This window comes from Semicossyphus pulcher, unplaced genomic scaffold (assembly GCF_022749685.1).
Source record: "Semicossyphus pulcher isolate SPU_LCO1_2020_fin unplaced genomic scaffold, fSemPul1.0.p SCAF_10, whole genome shotgun sequence".
Taxonomy (NCBI): domain Eukaryota; kingdom Metazoa; phylum Chordata; class Actinopteri; order Labriformes; family Labridae; genus Semicossyphus; species Semicossyphus pulcher.
In genome coordinates this window covers 18014768-18032025 of record NW_027211604.1, presented here as the reverse complement: position 1 = coordinate 18032025, position 17258 = coordinate 18014768, and the positions used below count along the sequence as shown (strand labels likewise).

The 17258-nt window shown below is 40.4% G+C and overlaps 1 protein-coding gene across 2 annotated transcripts in view; it reads left to right on the top strand.

Moving 5' to 3' along the window:
- LOC138595647 (rho GTPase-activating protein 26-like) overlaps positions 1–17258 on the top strand; it is a 100305-nt gene that overhangs the window by 55251 nt on the left and 27796 nt on the right. For both annotated transcript variants that reach the window (XM_069666995.1, XM_069666986.1), the window contains exons 5-16: positions 1364–1465; positions 1568–1678; positions 2020–2124; positions 3568–3697; positions 4218–4318; positions 6392–6486; positions 7712–7790; positions 9035–9071; positions 9380–9445; positions 10903–10977; positions 11057–11141; positions 13814–13872. In XM_069666995.1, coding sequence (XP_069523096.1) covers positions 1364–1465; positions 1568–1678; positions 2020–2124; positions 3568–3697; positions 4218–4318; positions 6392–6486; positions 7712–7790; positions 9035–9071; positions 9380–9445; positions 10903–10977; positions 11057–11141; positions 13814–13872 — 1045 coding nt within the window. The remainder of the gene's footprint in view (positions 1–1363; positions 1466–1567; positions 1679–2019; positions 2125–3567; positions 3698–4217; positions 4319–6391; positions 6487–7711; positions 7791–9034; positions 9072–9379; positions 9446–10902; positions 10978–11056; positions 11142–13813; positions 13873–17258) is intronic.

Sequence of the window (17258 nt, the reverse complement as noted above, 5' to 3'; positions counted from 1 at the left end):
CATATACACAAACATATGTAGCTTTACTACATGCTGCACGCGATCACCTGAGACAGACCTCCAGCAGTCTGAAGGTAGCTTCAGCAGGTTCAGAAAGTTTGCTCTGAGCTGGAAAAAAAACCCTCTCCCACTAAGCTCCCTGGACTTAGAATAATCTGCAGCATACTACATCTTAATTATCTAGCCCCCTAGGAAAAATGTACAGCTCCCTTAAAAGTCTCTCTTACCTATTTTGAGCTAGTGTGCTGTCTTGGAAAGGTCACCTCAGTAGACTTCCTGGTTAAATTAAAGTTTAATTAACAAACAAAAAAGTATACACTACACATTATACACATTATAACCCAATTTTCTAGCATCAGTAAAATTGAGATGAAAATAAAAGTGAGTTTGACTCGCTGCTTTTAGATGTGCTTATTTGCTCCCACAGGACAGGGAATACGTTTTTATCGGAAGTCGTTCTAGCAATGTGGATACTGGTTAAACTGGCATGACAACCTATTATTGTCACTGTTTTTGTCGGCTAACTAACTAACTAAATATAGTGGATAAAAAGTCTCTCGACTCTCAACAAATGAATAGTTGGTTATAGTTGTTTGTCATGGTAAAATACAGATACTCTGAATTGCTATCCAGTGTTTCTGAGCTTCTGAAGCTCCAGCTTGCTCATGTTATGAGTTTGGGATAAAGAAATACAATAACATTGACAGGCCGGGGCAGATGGACAGTAATAATACCCCGGGGCCTCTCTGACAGAGGGAGACCCACCCTAATCTGCCCCTCCTCTGTTTATGTGTCTCTGCTCTTATTTCCCTCCCTGTCTCTCTCCACTGATATCTCCCTTTCTTCTGACTTCAGTTTACGATCCTACTGCGACTAATATTTACTGTATAGCCATTAGATAACGGCCGGAAAAGAAACAGATGGTGTGCATTATATTTGCGTCTTTTATCTTCGTGGAAACAATTTTCAGTCCAGCTATGTTAAGAGGCACACGCCCCGCTCTGTCTGTCCCTGGTTTAACATCAATCTATCTGTCTGCCTCATTTGCTGGTTATCTCAGATGATGTGATGCAGACTGTTGTTTTATAAGTAGCTGTGCTTCCCGGAGGAACAATTTCATACCGGACTCCCTGCAAAAATAGGAGATTTTATATGAAAGCTAAAAGAAATTCACATAAAATATACTTAAGTTGTCATCTGTTCAAAACCTGCTGCTTATCAAACCACACCAGGGCTCATGGTTGATTACAGATGGTAGATTTTCTCAAGCTAAATAGAGGTTTGGTCTATTAATATAGCAGCATGATTTAGCAGAGATAATGCCTGATTATTCATGTCACCAATGATCAGTTTTCTGTTACAGGAAGCCCGCAAGAAGTATGACAAAGAGACGGAAAAGTACTGTGCGGTCCTGGAGAAGCACCTCAGCCTCTCAGCGAGGAAGAAAGAGTCACATCTACATGAGGTGAGTTGTCTCGGTCTGTCTCCCTCCTGATTGATGATACGTCTCTTTATTTTTCAGTCAATATCAGCCTCTTCGTTGTCTTAATTTCCTTTCCTGATCCAGGCGGACAACCAGGTGGATAACGTCCGGCAGCATTTCTACGAGGTCTCTCTGGAGTACGTCTTCAAGGTGCAGGAGGTCCAAGAGAGGAAGATGTTTGACTTTGTGGAGCCTGTAAGACGACGCTTCTCTTCTTTTCAACTGTTTTCTTTTACCCCAAATTTGCTGTATATGGGTTTTAATTACATTTTCTTTATATATCCTCCCCTTTGATCTTCACCCTCTTTACTGACCTGACTGTGTTTTCTACTCTTTCTACGCTCTTATTGCTTCTTTTTTTTCTGTAAATCCTCGACATATTCGTCCTACTCCACATTTTCTTCCACTTATCCCTTGCCTCTTTGTCTCATCATACATCTTCATTTCTTCCAACCCTCCTAACCTCTTGTCTTTTCTTCTTCTTGTTCTCCTTTTCATTACCTCTCTCCCTTTCCTTCTCTGTCTGTGTCCCTCAGCTGCTGGCCTTCCTCCAAGGACTGTTCACCTACTATCACCACGGCTATGAGCTGGCAAAGGACTTCAACCACTTCAAGACTGATCTCACCATTAGCATACAGAATGTAAGGCCACACACACACACACACACACACACACACACACACAAAGAACAAGGTCAGACAGTAAAGGACTCAACGCAAACACTTTCATTAAATACAAAAAAAGAAAAACAACTAGGAAGAAAAAAAACTTAAAGAGGGTATTATGCTCATTCAAGCTTCATATTTCACTCTTTGATACCTGTGGAGTAGCTTAGCATAATTTACAGTTAAAAAAAACTCTGCTTGAAACAACTCCGTCAGCTCTGTCCCTTTGAGAAACCCCGCCCCTATACTATAGTATACTTTCTTCTGATTGGCCAGCTCTCCAAAGCCTGCTGACTTTGTGACGTCACAAAGTGCAGCGCAGTGTTGCCAACTTAGCTACTTCCTCGCTTGATTTGGCGACTTTTCAGACCCCGTCGGTGACTTATTTTCTAAAAAGCGACCAGATTCAAATTTAGTGACTTTTTCAGGCGAGTGAAATATATTATATTGTAATTCATTCCCATGTTTGCTGCTCAGAGTAATCGCAGTTCACGGCTCCTCTGACAACTGCTCCGAGCTGCTCTCTCGCCTCTCTCCTCTTGTCCTGTGAGTAGGCAGCCTGGGGCAGCCTCACAACCACTTAGCGTTATGCAAATGATTACGTGATGATGTCACCAGTATGCAAATTAGTGTATGGCCACATCTGGTGAATTCTAGCTACTTTTAAAGCTAGTGCTAGCTACTTTCACTGGACAACAGTTGGCAACACTGATGCAGCACGTATAAAAAACTGTGTGAAACCTGGCGTTCACAGCAGCCTGCAGACTGAGCTGAGAAGCCTGGAGATTACTCCAACATACTTTTACTTACAATGTTGGATGTCCAGAGTAAATGTGGGTTAAGTTTCAAATCTGTAACATTATATATATATGTCTTAAAATGTGAAACAGCACAATACCTCCTCTTTAATGACAAATTTGCAGTATTTGTCCATCAGTGCTTGTTTTTAATTTTTCAGAAAGAGCTGCAGATTTGGGAGGGTTTTACTTTTTCAGTGTTTTTCTCAGCTTAAACCTTTTCAGTAGCTCGACCAGAAGTCCAAGCATTCACAGTGAACTTTTAAAGGCCGTCTGAACGACCAAGGTCAGCCTCCTTATGAAAGGAGGAACATCTTAGATAAAAGATGTCTACAAAGAAATAATTCTCCAAATGTGAAAAGGCTGCAGGTTGAAAGGAATTCAAAGGTCAAACTGTTACTTAAAGACTCACATGAAATTGCATTTGTGACCGAAAGGATACACAAAATCCTCATTACAAAAAAGGAGCTAGAAACCTGTAGTTACACCTCTATTTCTGGAAATAAAAGTAAATTATAACGCTTGTATTAATTAGCATTTTATTGTGTTTCTGTATAATAACTGATGCTGTTGTTGCAAGCTGAGCGTACTTAAGATACAGATGTTCTTCATGTCTCGACAGACGAGGAACCGCTTTGAGAGCACGCGGTCGGAGGTGGAGAGTCTGATGAGGAAGATGAAGGAGAATCCGCACGAACACAAGAGTGTGAGCCAGCACACCATGGAGGGATACCTGTTTGTGCAGGAGAAGCGTAAGCGTTACACCACATTGTATTTTGTTGTGTGTGTAAATGTTACAATGGGGATGCAATTAAGCGACAACTTACTGTTGCAGCACCTAGGAAACATGAAAAAGTATGTGGGTGTGTGTTTGTGTGTGTGTATGAAGGCACAGTATGAAAATGTAAGGGGAATATTGCCTGTCTCAAACACTCAAACACACACACATTGAATATATAAATACTCGCACAGGGCCAGAGCCGCAGAACAAACAAACTGTAACGAACCTACCATTGATGAAGTCAATTCTGACGTTGACAGCAGCTCCGACCGCGTGCTGTAACCATGGCAACATATCTAGCGCGAAAGCAGGCATGACTAAGACTCACTCTTTTTTCTTTTTTTCTTTTTGCTCTAACCTCGTCTCCCCCTCCTTCCTCTGTTTGTCTCTAATTGACATCAACGTTTTCTCTTCTTCTGTAATTTTGTTTTTAACCCTCTTTCTCGCTCCTTTTTCCTTCTCTCTTTTATTCCTTTCTCTCCCTCCATCAGGCTCATTTGTATCTACCTGGGTGAAGTACTACTGCACGTACCATCGTGAGCCCAAGAGGGTCACCATGGTCCTGTTTGACCCAAAATCCGGAGGGAAAATGGTGAGTAGCTTTGGGCTAAACCCAAGACAAGGTAACAATGTCAATAAGCATACAAACTGTCTGTCTAGCTGTCTATATCTATCTTTAGATTAGATGCAAAGACAAAACACACATACACACCATGTATCTATCACACACACCTTGAAAACTGCATCATCACGTTTCTGATTGCACTTAATTATTCCATCTGGCTGCTCTCCAAGTCTCATTTACACTTCCTTCTCTTTCTCTTGCACAATACACAACTTGATGTCTTCAGACATTTGCATGGGAGCGACAGTTCTGTTTTTAAGATCAGAAAGTGATTCAGCTATTTTAAAACGTTCTTAGAGAATGTCAAGCTCTGCGTCAGTCCTTCAAAATAAAGTGCAGCAGCGTTTTCGACGCATGGTGCCATTTCACACTCTCACACAGTCACACGGAGAGTGAAAAATAACCCTTTCTCCCATAACAGCAGCCCGAATAGATGAGAGCGCAGTGTTGCCAAAGATGTTGTGAGTAAGCAGCATGAGTCCGACTATTTTCTCAAAGTGTTATCACCCTATCCACCTACACGCTGAAGAGCCCAAAGCTGGTGCAACTTTAAGCCTGTTTTCTAACGGCTGGTGGAGCAGTTTGAGTGGTTAACTGAGGCTAAAGTGGAAACAGTGAACATCAAAGAACGCCTTTCAACGCCAAGACAACATAAAGTAAAAAAGAGGCTCATAGAGTCGAGGTGATGGCCTCAGACCTGTGCGCAGAGTGCATGTGTACAAAAGGTTCTTTACCACACACTATCCATAAAAAATAATCAATGAATTGCAATAAAGTTGTTAAAAAAATAACATGAATAAAGTCGCCTACACCTTTTGAGAGGTGGTGAGGAAGAGCTTTTCCAGAGATCCTCACACCCCCGTATGTGAAGGATAAAAAATGTCAGTTTAGTTCAGCTGCTGCCAACATGAGTCATCTTTATGGGGCTTTAACATGCACATGATGCATATCACTCAATGTAAGTTCATGTAGGGTGACTTTCTCATAAAGCACACGTAGAATATTGTTGAACATGTTGTCCTAATTATTCATGTTTATATTATGGATATGTTTGTTCCTTATTTTATGTATGTTCTTTGACAGAAGGAGAACTGCTGTTTACCTCTATTGTATTGTTTATAGTATATTTCTATGATTATTGTTATGCACCAAAACACTAAGAAAAAAATGGGCATTAAATTAAAGATAATGCCTCAAAAAAAAAAACCCAGTTTAATGTGACTTACAATATGTGCCAGTTGTCCTCGTTGATGTGACCTTAACCGCACTGGCTCTGTGGCAGAGTGGGTCGTCTCTCAGTCGGAAGTTTGGGTGTTCGATCCCTGACTGCTGCAGTCACATCACTGAACCCCAAATTGCTCCTGGTGGCATTATAAATGGGCATAGTTACTTATTGGAGATTAGCACTACGCCTCTGCCATCATTGTGTGCATGTTTGTGTGAATGGATGAATGTGACATGTCGGGTAAAGGTGCTTTGATTGGTCAGAAGACTAGAAAAGCGCTCTATAAGTACAGTCTATTTACGAAAAATATTGTACATGAAATATCCTGTCACTTTACATCATATGTAACTGTTACAGCCCGAAGAGTTTTTCCATAAAGGCTTTAAGCAGATGTTTGAATATATCTTAAGCTAAAGTGCTGAGTGTCTCATGAACAGTGACTGATGGTGTGAAATAGTACTGTAAGAAGAAAGTAATTGGTTTATATTGATACATATTTTTTAGTTTCAAGCCAATTTCTTCTTAACCACCTTAGAAGTTGCACTGCACTTTAAGTTGAACTCTAACATCAGAGTAAGTAGAGTCCTTATTTAAAATAAACTTACCTGACGCTGAAAATATGCTTAATATCAGAGTCTCGGTCTCGTCTAAGAAAACATCTATCATCATCCCATTTGTCCAAGTCAGTTGAGGATTCCTCTCCTCTTCTTATGTAGTGAGCATTAATACTCTTTGATACCCTACATGTTAATACAAGCAACAAAATCGTTCAGATGTGCAATGTTTGTTTTTTTTTTCTCTTCCCTCTTTGTCAGGGAGACGAGGACAGCTTCACTCTCAAGTCGTGCACCCGCAGGAAGACCGACTCAATCGAGAAGAGGTTTTGTTTTGATGTGGAGGCTGTTGACAGGTGAGTGAGAGATTGATTTGACTGTATACATCTCCTTGTCAAAAATCTGTCTTTGACCCACCTGAAACACTGATTTCCCACAATTCCAGATGATTGTGGGATTCTGCAGGAAAAAATACATGTGATAAATGCTCCAGACTTTACTGTAGAAAATGATTATGAATCATTTTCTATAAACACCAATTTACAGTGACATCAGTCATACAATTTAAAGGTGTAATTGCAGCCAACAGTCACATGGGGGTGCTCTAATGATTTGCACCTGAACATGGGACATCGATCACCTTGAAGTGCTTCGCTTCCTACACTCTTCCTCCTCCCCCTCTTTCTCCCTCTCCTCTTCCTCCTCAACTTCAACCTGCCCCAATCAAATCAACCCACCCTGTCATCATTTTATTTATACCCTGTTGTGTATGGTGTGCACCTGTTGCTGTGTGATATATGGGGAGGCTTTAGCATAGATCACTGTTGTAAATGTTTAAGTTTCCTAACATGTGTTTGTGTGCGTGTTTGGAAGTCTGATTGAAGGACAGTGTGTGCGCAGGTGACTGGAGTGATGACAGCTGAAGGTATAGGAGTCAGTGGAAACCTCTATATGTGCGTGTGCGTGTGTGTGTGTGCTGAAGGTTGTCTATATCAGGGTGATGCTGTGTATCTTTTCTTAGTCTAATGTCTCCTCGTCAGTTGTTCAGGCTGAATACTTTGTCCTTATTTGATCCCATAAGGAGAAAAAGCTTGATCAAAGGTTGATCGTGATACAGTTGTCATACCTCTGACACCCACATACAAATATGCTTTGCTCTTGCGTAACTATGAGATCTGTATGCAGAGATCATTCTTACACAACTGTGTTTATCTGAGGAGTGAAAGAAAACCTCTTTAAATGAAGTATTTGTAATCAATTGTTCTGTTACTTAAATCCTTGACAGATTTCTGAATCAATAAATCATCTAAAGGCTTGTTGAAAAAGTGTTAAACAATGACCGGAGCTATGGTTTGTGTACATTGTTGCATGCATCTATTTGCCTGTTCATCTTTTCTATAAGGTTTTTTGCCAGAATTCGACAGACAAAGTTTACCTCTGATATTAATGATAAGCAATTCTGCCTTTCTTTGTGTGTGTGTGTGTGTGTGTGTGTGTGTGTGTGTGTGTGTGTGTGTGTGTGTGTGTGTGTGTGTGTGTGTGTGTGTGTGTGTGTGCGTGTGCGTGTGTGTGTGTGTGAAGGTCGGGAGTGATCACCATGCAGGCTCTGTCAGAGGAAGACCGCAGGCTATGGATGGAGGCCATGGATGGGAGAGAACCGGTAGGTTACCACGGTTACCGGTTTTGTTCTTATGTGACAGTGACAAAGAGCAAGAGAGACGGAGAGAGAGAGAGAGAGAAAGAGAGGGGGACGACACATCTGCAAAGCAAAATAACAGCTCCATCATTAGAGATCATTTTTATGGCATGGGTCTGACAGCACAAACATAGCATCATGCTACCTGCTGACAAGTATGGGTACCGAAAAAAAGGGTTCCTGACACCGCTAAGGACTCCCGACATCAATGAGAGAGGGAAAAGAGTTGATTGATAGGATAGAAAATAGTGAAAAGCACAACATTTTTCTCTTTTACTTTACAGGCCTCTAACATTGACACATCACAAGTAGACGCGGCTTCATTTGAAGGGTCATGAGCCAAAAGTGGTTTGGAAATTCCTGGAAAACAGCCATTATGCCAAAGATAATTTCAGTGTTTATGTTTCTATTAGGAAAGTTGACTGACAGCCAGTTTCATCACATTTAGTTGATGCCATCTTAATATACTTTTTTTCCCTCACTGAGGCTGGAAGTGTGTGTTGGCGCTGCCTTCAAAACACTCTTATTTAGTCAGGCTCATGTCCCAACGTCCTTCATCCTTGTGTCTAAATTCAAATGTGTAAAGGTAACCAGCATCCAAAACAACCACCACAAGCTTAAACAAGTGCTAACCGAGTTAACATGATTAGTAATGAAACAAAAAGTGTTGATGTTTTTTCATCTACAGTAACAGTTTAACGGTCCTCTTTTTTGTGTATTGTACATTCACCTCACTCGTCGATACAAACTCACCACTTATCAAAGCTACATGATGAAACTGCAACAAGTCCAGTTCACCCTGAAAAAAGGGGCAAAAGGAGGATTTGCGTTTTCCCCTTTCCATGTCGCTACCTGTTTATAGTCACTTTAATGTTGATAAACCTGTGAATTCTAACTTCTTTTGGAAGTGTTGTCATGTCTTAAGGTTTGAGTGTTTTTTAAATTGAGCTCAGGCATAAATGTGTACACCTAAACAGAGCCTAAACTAAGACAACATATGCTCAACATTACCCTGGAAATTAAGTTTGTAGATTAAAAAAAATTGAAAAAATGTGACATTTGTGTCTGTACCTTAATATCCTTATACATCCCTGATAATGTGTCGAGCTTTTCCACTTGCTTGATTAAGTAGCACGTGCTAATTAACACCCAAATCCTAATAGACACATTGATTAACTGTTGTTTTTTAAAATGTGTTTTATTTACAGGTGTACAATCTGAACAAGGACAACCAGGCTGAAGGCAGTGAGTAGCTTTAACGTGTTTTAATTGACAGTGGCACAGTATGATTTAGCATCATCACCTCACTTCCTGTATTGGTGGGGTTTGGGTTACCTTAAATAGCAGAGATGCAGGATTTGAATATAAAAGCTTAAAACAGTCTGGCTGTTTTGTTTTGACCAGAAGACATCTGATCTTTAATTCAGTGTCTCAAATGTTGTTTCACCATTTTCAAATAGATATATTTAATAAATCAAACAAAATGAAGTGAATCAAAAATCCTTTTTGCTGTGATGGCTCACACCGATCCTGTGTGTCTCCCTCTCCATCAGTGGCCCAGCTGGATGTGATCGGGTTCAACGTGATGAAAAAATTCATCTATGCAGTGGAGACTCGAGGTACAATGAACTCAGATTCATGTTTTGTTCTTCTTGTTCTGTGGTTTTCCTCTCAAGTATCACACACTCTGTTTCAGTGAGATTCAGTTCAGATCTTTACCTTTGATGTATCAGCGACAATCGCTGGATTAACAATAAAACAAGACAATGAAATACAAAACAACATCAACAACTCTATTTCCCTGTTTAGATATTGAATGAAATTATATATATTTAGATATAATTTCTTGATATACATATTTCTATCTTCTAGTGTTAGGGTATTTACTGTGTATTTATATTGTTCTACAACACAACAATTTCTGTAACACAACAATTTCCCCGTTTATTTGGATCAATTAAGTAGTAAGGTCTGTCAGTCTGTGTATATATCTATCTATCTATCTATCTATCTATCTGGATACTAGCTAGCTAGCTATATATTGTGACACATTAGTAGACAGCTAGTATAACAGCTAGCTTGGTTAGCATTAAGCTCATCATAAAAATATGTAATTTTACTCAATAACAAAACATCTATGACTAGAATAATGCTTACAAAAGTCAAAGAAGAGCATTTAAGAAGCAGCTGATAAGTGTCCATATGCCCATGTAACAGTGTAAGATGCTATAGAACTGTGCCGGTAGTGGTTTCTACTAGCAACAGAATGTTCATCTGAAACAAGCTGCTTGTGGTTAAATATAGCATGTATTTTTTCTTTCCTATAAAAGTTGAGTCTCAAAAGACTTCCTGGTAATTTAAAGAACAAATATATGCAGGGTGTGTTTATGTTAGAATTATAATTGTATACAGTAACTTCAGCATCCTAGAGTCTAGAAGCTGTTGGCAGAGTTTTTTTTTTTTTTAAACAAAATCAGCTGGCTTTGAATCCTCCATCTTTTGAGTGTTTAGTCTTATATCCTCCTCGCATAAGGAGCTTCTGCTCTAGAGATATTCTTCTAAAGCGTCACAAAAAAAGGTTCACATGTGCAATATCATTACCCTTTTCCCTTTCCTCCTATCTGTTGCATTAAGAGCGTCCATTAGGGCCGAGTCTTCGGTTTTTTCATCACTCGACTGACGCATTATTATGTAGGCCAAGGGCTTGCCCAGACAAGTCTTTACATAAGGGTTAACTAGAAGGAAGTCTGATGTACATGTACTTAGATGCTAATACTACTTTTTATAACAGTAATGCTTTCTTGGCTTCCCTTCTCCTGTGTCTCATGAATCGATGCAGACCTACAACTTTCGTACGACTTTTTAGTTTCGTAAGTTGGTTATTCTGTGAAGTCACCCCTTCACGCAAGCATGAAGGATGACACTGTTATACTATAAATGCCTTGCTGTTCCTGACGTTAAACCATGAAGCTGCCTGTTTTTGCCTCCCACAAGAAGATTTATGTTAGGTATTGCTTGTAAGTGCATAAATTAACATTTGGTTAGTAAAATAATCCTCTCGTCTCCTCCCCTTCAGGTATCAACGAGCAGGGCTTGTACAGAATAGTTGGCGTAAGCTCCAGAGTACAAAAACTACTTGGCCTTGCTATGGGTAAACACACATATTATGTCAAATCTGTGAAATTGAATTTTTCATTGTCCTGTGTTAAACTTCATATATTTTCCGTCAGATCCTAAGACGTGTGCAGATGTGGAGCTGGAAAACCAAGAGTGGGAGATCAAGACTATCACGAGCGCGATGAAGCACTATCTCAGGTTTGTGGGAAGATTCTTACATTATTGAACACAAAAGATATAAAATTGCAAAATCTGTTAAACAGCTGCACCGAGATCTGTCGTTTTTATGAAGTAATTAACTGTGTTGTGGTATTAAGAGAATAGGAGCCTATTTTGAACAAAAACCCAAGGTAAACCGACTGCTTATCTCAAGACTCTAAATTGTTCCTTTTATTGTGAAGTAGCAGCCATTTTCAGCTCTTCCTACTCCTGATACTTGAATAAATGCACAATTCTGCTTTTAGTCTCTGTATCAGTCTCTTCAATTTATCTGTTTATTTACTGCTGAATTTGCCTGTTGTCACCGCTGTGTTCCACTATATCATCACACAATCATACGTTTCCTGTATAACTGCAGGTTCATATAGCAGTTGGTTTTTAAATGACTTCCTTAAGAGCATCTCAACATTGAGACAAAACTCATCTTTTTTAAAGAGTAAAACAGTGGCCCCACAGGCTTCGGTTCTTGGTCCTCTTCTTTTCAGTTTGTACATAAATAACTTACCACAGTTATGTCTTGGAGCCAGTTTACAGATGTATGCAGACGATACAGTCCTGTATGTATCTAGTAGAACCACTCTGTCAGTTTCTACACAGCTTTTAGCTATTATTTACAGTCCATCGCAGCTTGGTTTGATAGCTCATGTCTCACACTTAACATCAAGAAAACTGTGTCTGTCTGCTTTTTTTCCAAAGCTCTGTCCTCAGCAGAAGCCAATAGATAGATAAATGGATAATGTATTGAGCAGGCTCCAGAAGTACAATATCTCTATGTGTTAGATTCCCACCTTAAATTTGATAAGCATGTGAAAAATGGTGAGCAGAACCGTAAAAACAAACTTGCACACCTTTAGACTTATTAGAGACTGTCTAGCATTTCATGCTGCTAATAGCTTTATGCACCTTTTTCACATATTAGTCATTGTGTAACCTCCTGGTCACATGCAGCATTCATAGACTGTATAAATCATGGACGTAGTCTCAGTGACTCCACCAATAGTTTTCTGAAGAAGCGTTTTGAAGCCCGTATTGCGGCGCCGCTGGCACTCGCCTTATTGGAAATGCCAGAGCCGGCTAATCCGAGCTGAAGCCTATGGCTGAGGACTATGGCCGGGCTGCATGAATCAGTCAACTACGGCTAAGAAGCTAGGCTTCTCAGCGTAGCTAGTGGTTATTAGCCATAGACTGTATAAATAATGAATGAGCTAGTTTGACTTCGTGTTTCCCACAGAGCAGGTTCTGTTTGTGACGGTGACTGACAGCAGGTGTTTATTTATCAGACTAAACAAGTAGCGGACTCGCCACTCGCTCACCCGGTGAGATAGCGGCGAGTCGACACGTAATGGGGAACTTAAAATAACTGGCCTTCTCATCACTATGGTCCCCTAGCTATTTATAAAAAAACTGTTTTTTTGTACCAGGCTGTATCCATGTTTATTTCTGCTGCAAAAAAATGTCATTTTCCCATCTGGACTAATGTTATTTCTTGTTTTGTGGAGCCAGCCTCAAGTGGCCACTCGAGGAACTGCAGTTTTTTGCACTTCCGCATTGGCTTCATTTTTTCAACACTAGAGGTTGCAGCTTCGCAGCATCTTCAACAGTCAGATCTCTGATAATGATATATAATAGAACCATAAAGATTTTAGACAGGAAACCGATAAGATCACATCACTGCAATGTAAAAAAATTAAATATGTTAAGTTTTGATCATTTTATTTAATTTGCTTATCTTAAACTCGTCCATAAATGCTTACATCATCCGGATCCTCAGGTGCTCAGTGACCAGTATCAGGCTCTGTAACACGTGGAGCATCTAACGGAGATTGTAAAGTGCCCTTGCGTAAATTATCACCTTTCATCAATCAATTATCAGGCGCTTTTTCTGTTCAGGGGATCAATTGTGGAATGCCTTACCTGCAGAGCTCAAGTCAGGGACTGGGAACATTTTAAACTCAAACTGACGCAGTTTTTGAAGAGGGCTCAGTCATGTAGTCATGTTTGATTTTGTGCTTCCTGTTTTACAGTTTTATTGTCGGATATTTTGTATCCTGTATTGATATATCTGTTTTATGGTTGAGTCTGTTTTGTTCTGTCTCTTGTGCATTTGTTGTTGATTTTATGTATTGCAAATTAGCAAAGGCTATAAATGCTATAGTGTGCGACACTGGGTTACTTGCTTCATACCTGTCCCTATACAAATAAACATTAAATAAATTGTGTAACGATAAAGGGATCAGCACTGTTGCGGGGTCGGGGACAGGCGGCCAAATGGAAGCAGAAACGCATGAAAAGAAAGACAGGAGCATTGGTGTTCAAACTGTGCTTAATCTGCTGTAAAAGAATGAACCCATACTATGCACAAGACACACACTTCATTAGCATATACGTAAGTGGACAGCTATCCACACGCACTCCACACATACACACATTACCTTCACAACATCAGGTCAAGCCTCATTGAGAACCAGCAGGAGCCATTACACTGCTCAGGCAGCAGTCATAACCTGATGTCCAACTGTGCTCGCTGGCACGGCGGAGAGGAGATGGGCAGGAGGACGTAGTTAGAAGAGTGCTCGTCCAGATCTGTTCACATTTATTGATTTTAGCCGAGCAGCCAACCCTCCACATACTGAAGTCTGTTGTGTTTTCAGGGTGCTGCCGGCCCCTCTCATGACGTACCAGTACCAGAGGAGCTTCATCAAAGCTGCAAGTAAGTTTTTCCCCCTTTTATGTGTTTCATTTGCCTCTCAAATGAGAGTGCAGACTCCGCGGCAGTCTGAGGTTGTTTGATTCCTCGGAGGTTTCCTGAATGAAAACACTGCTAACAGCTATTCTAAGACCACACTGAATTAAGAATAACTCATTCGGTTCTGAATAAACAAAGGCCGCACTCCTGACATGAGGTGCAGGTTCTTAATGTGTTCTGTTCAACAGGAGACTCATTAGGTAACCCTTGGTTTGTTATTGATTTAAGCTGCAATCTAATGCAGTTATTCCACATTTATGTATACTTCATGAATGGATTAAAGATCGATTAGAGGGTTTTTACATTTTGCTGTTCTACTTGAGACAAGGATTGGTCTGTCTTCTCTCAATATTTTTTTATTTTAGAGTTATTATAGTTTTTAAATTTCTATTAGTTTTTATTTTCTTTCTTTGTCTTTCTGCTTGTTTTTTTTTCCGTTTAGCAGTAGTTTGGTCTTAGTATTATTTCTCATTAACTGTAATAACCCTGATGTGCACAAATTAGAACATGAATGAGGTCATGACTTGCTTTTACAAACGGACACATCACCTGCTGAGTTACCAGCGCACCCGCTGTGCCACCTCTACCACATTATGCTCATGTAGCTCAGCCCCCCAACTGTGCCGTTATACAGTATGTTGTGAGTGGCACACAGTGTGTTACTGTTGCGCTGTGTGTAGTGTTTTCATGCAATATTTAAAATTTAAATTCCACATGAAGAGGAAAAAACTGGGGAGCTGATCTACCAAATACAACCGAGTGAAAGCACAGTGCTTCTGGGTTTGTTGGTTCGGCAGCTTCAGCTTACTTTTTGTGTTGGATAGATAATTTCATTCAAAAAACTACTGAAATAAAGAATTTAAACCAGGACTTTACACGGCAGAATCCATAGTTTCTACTCCTGATATGTTTGGTTGTGTTTGATGTTCCGTCTGGCGTTGTATATTTCAGGTGCCTTGTTCTAGCAACTTCAGGTGTACCTCTGTCTGACCCAGTCTGGTCTACTGTCCTACAGGATATGGTATTGACCTTTTTTCTTTGTTTGTCGGTAGCTCAGCCTAAAGAAAGCTGAGCTAACAGGGGAAGGAACTCAAGGAAATGACTGTGTCTCTGGCAGCGCTACCAGGAAATAGCTCAATATTAAGCCAACTGGAGAGGAAAGTGTGTTGAAGGATGTGTGAGGAGAAAGGAGTTAGAGAGCGTGGCAGTGAAGGATGCAGAGGTAGCTGGTTGGATAGGTGCACACTCAGACCACCTGAGCTATAATGTATGTATTAATTGTTTTGTAATAGTCATGAAATATAACGTTGGCGTGTGGGCAAACTTATTATTTACAGATTTATATCTCTCGCCACGGTACTTTCGCTCTATTAAACTTCTTCTCAGCCCCTGCCCCCCTCATCAGTCTGCATTTGCATGTTATGAATTAGTGCGGGCATGCATATGTGCCAGAATGCGTGCCTGCTGCTTGTGCAAGCACGCTTTCTTACTTTTTTCAAAGGTAGTATTTGCACACACAGCAGGGTGCTCTGAGGACAGCGTCCTCAGTTGAACTCAGTCAGCTCCTCCCTTTCTCCTCCTCCCTTTCACGTATCCTCCCCAAACTCCACCTCATCTTCCTCCTCCTCCTCTAGTTTCGTCTTGCCTTACTCTCCGGCATCCCGTCATACACGGCTTGTCAGTATCAGATTTAAACGGAGTGCTTAGTGTTTTGAGGTTTGTTGGGTCAAATAGCAGCTGCAAAACGTTCCATTTATTTCCTTTCAGCAGCACCTGATGGGTGCGGTGTGCTGGGTCACGATGAAGAATTTCATTTCCAAAAAACACTCAGCTGTCATGAAGATGGATTACCTAAATCCCAACAGTCACTACAATCGTTTCTGTGTATTGGATCCTTCTCGTATGGCTCGTAGGCTATAAAATAGGGGTTTGTAGTTAGCACTAAATGATTAAGACCATGAAAGACAGACACTGAGAGAAAGACCAAAGGAGTGAGGGTAGAGTGCTACCTAGATTTCACATTCTTGCCTTAGGCATGTAGAAGCATGGAAACACACATATAGTAATTACCCTGTCTGCAGTCATTAGGTTTAGCTTGCAGTATCCCTGTCTTAATAATCCATTTATTCCCTCCTCATATTTCACCTTTGGCCGTCTTTATTTGCTTACTCTATCTCCTGCAGCATCTGGCATTTTCTCATTTGCCTGAATTCCTTCCATTCACTTCTCATTGAGTCTGAGGTACAGTGGGCTGAAGGTGTTCTGGAAGCTGTAAACCGGGGTGTTGTTTACACATCGGTTTAATCAATGTCATATTTACTTCATAACCTTGTCCATATAAACGATGAGGAAAGGAGGAGATGATGGCCATGAGTTGAGTTTAAAGCTTATGTATAATATATATATACATATTTCAAAGACTTTAAAAGATCCCTTCCCTCCATTAATTTCTGCAGCTTATGTCTGGCAGGGTTGTGGAGGCATAAAGCAACAGACATCAGTATGCTTCAGACAAAGTTCTTTTTGGACCGTTGAACAGCGTCTGAAACTCCACTGCAATTTTTGTAACTTTTTTTCTTTAAGATTTTGCTGCTTCATGCATTGATTGGCCAGTTGTCTATTCAAGCAACTGATGAGGGTTTCATTGAAGATAAAAGGGTGAGGGGATGGATGGATGGATGGATGGATAGATAGGAGAAAGATGAATGGCTAGATGATGGATAGATGATAGATAGAAAGATGTATAGATAATGATACATAAATGGATGGATGGAAAGATGGATAGATGATGGAAAGATGATGGATTGGAGTGGATTGGATGGATGGATGGATGGATGGATGGATAGGAGAAAGATGGATGAATGGATGGATAGGAGATGGATGGATGGATGGATGGATAGGAGATGGATGGATGGATGGGTGGATGGATGGATAGGAGAAAGGTAGATGATGGATGGATGGATGGATAGATGATAGATAGAAAGATGTATAGATAATGATACATAAATGGATGGATGGATGGAAAGATGGATGGATCGGAGTGGATTGGATGGAGGGATGGATGGATGGATGGATGGATGGATGGATAGGAGAAAGATGGATGGATGGATGGATGGATGGATGGATGGATGGATAGGAGAAAGATAAATGGATGGATGGATGGATGGATAGATGATAGATAGAAAGATGTATAGATAATGATACATAAATGGATGGATGGATGGCTGGATAGATGGATGGATTGGAGTGGATTGGATAGATGGATGGATGGAAAGGAGAAACATGGATGGATGGATGGATGGATGGATAGGCGAAAGATAGATGGATGGATGGATAGGAGAAATATGGAT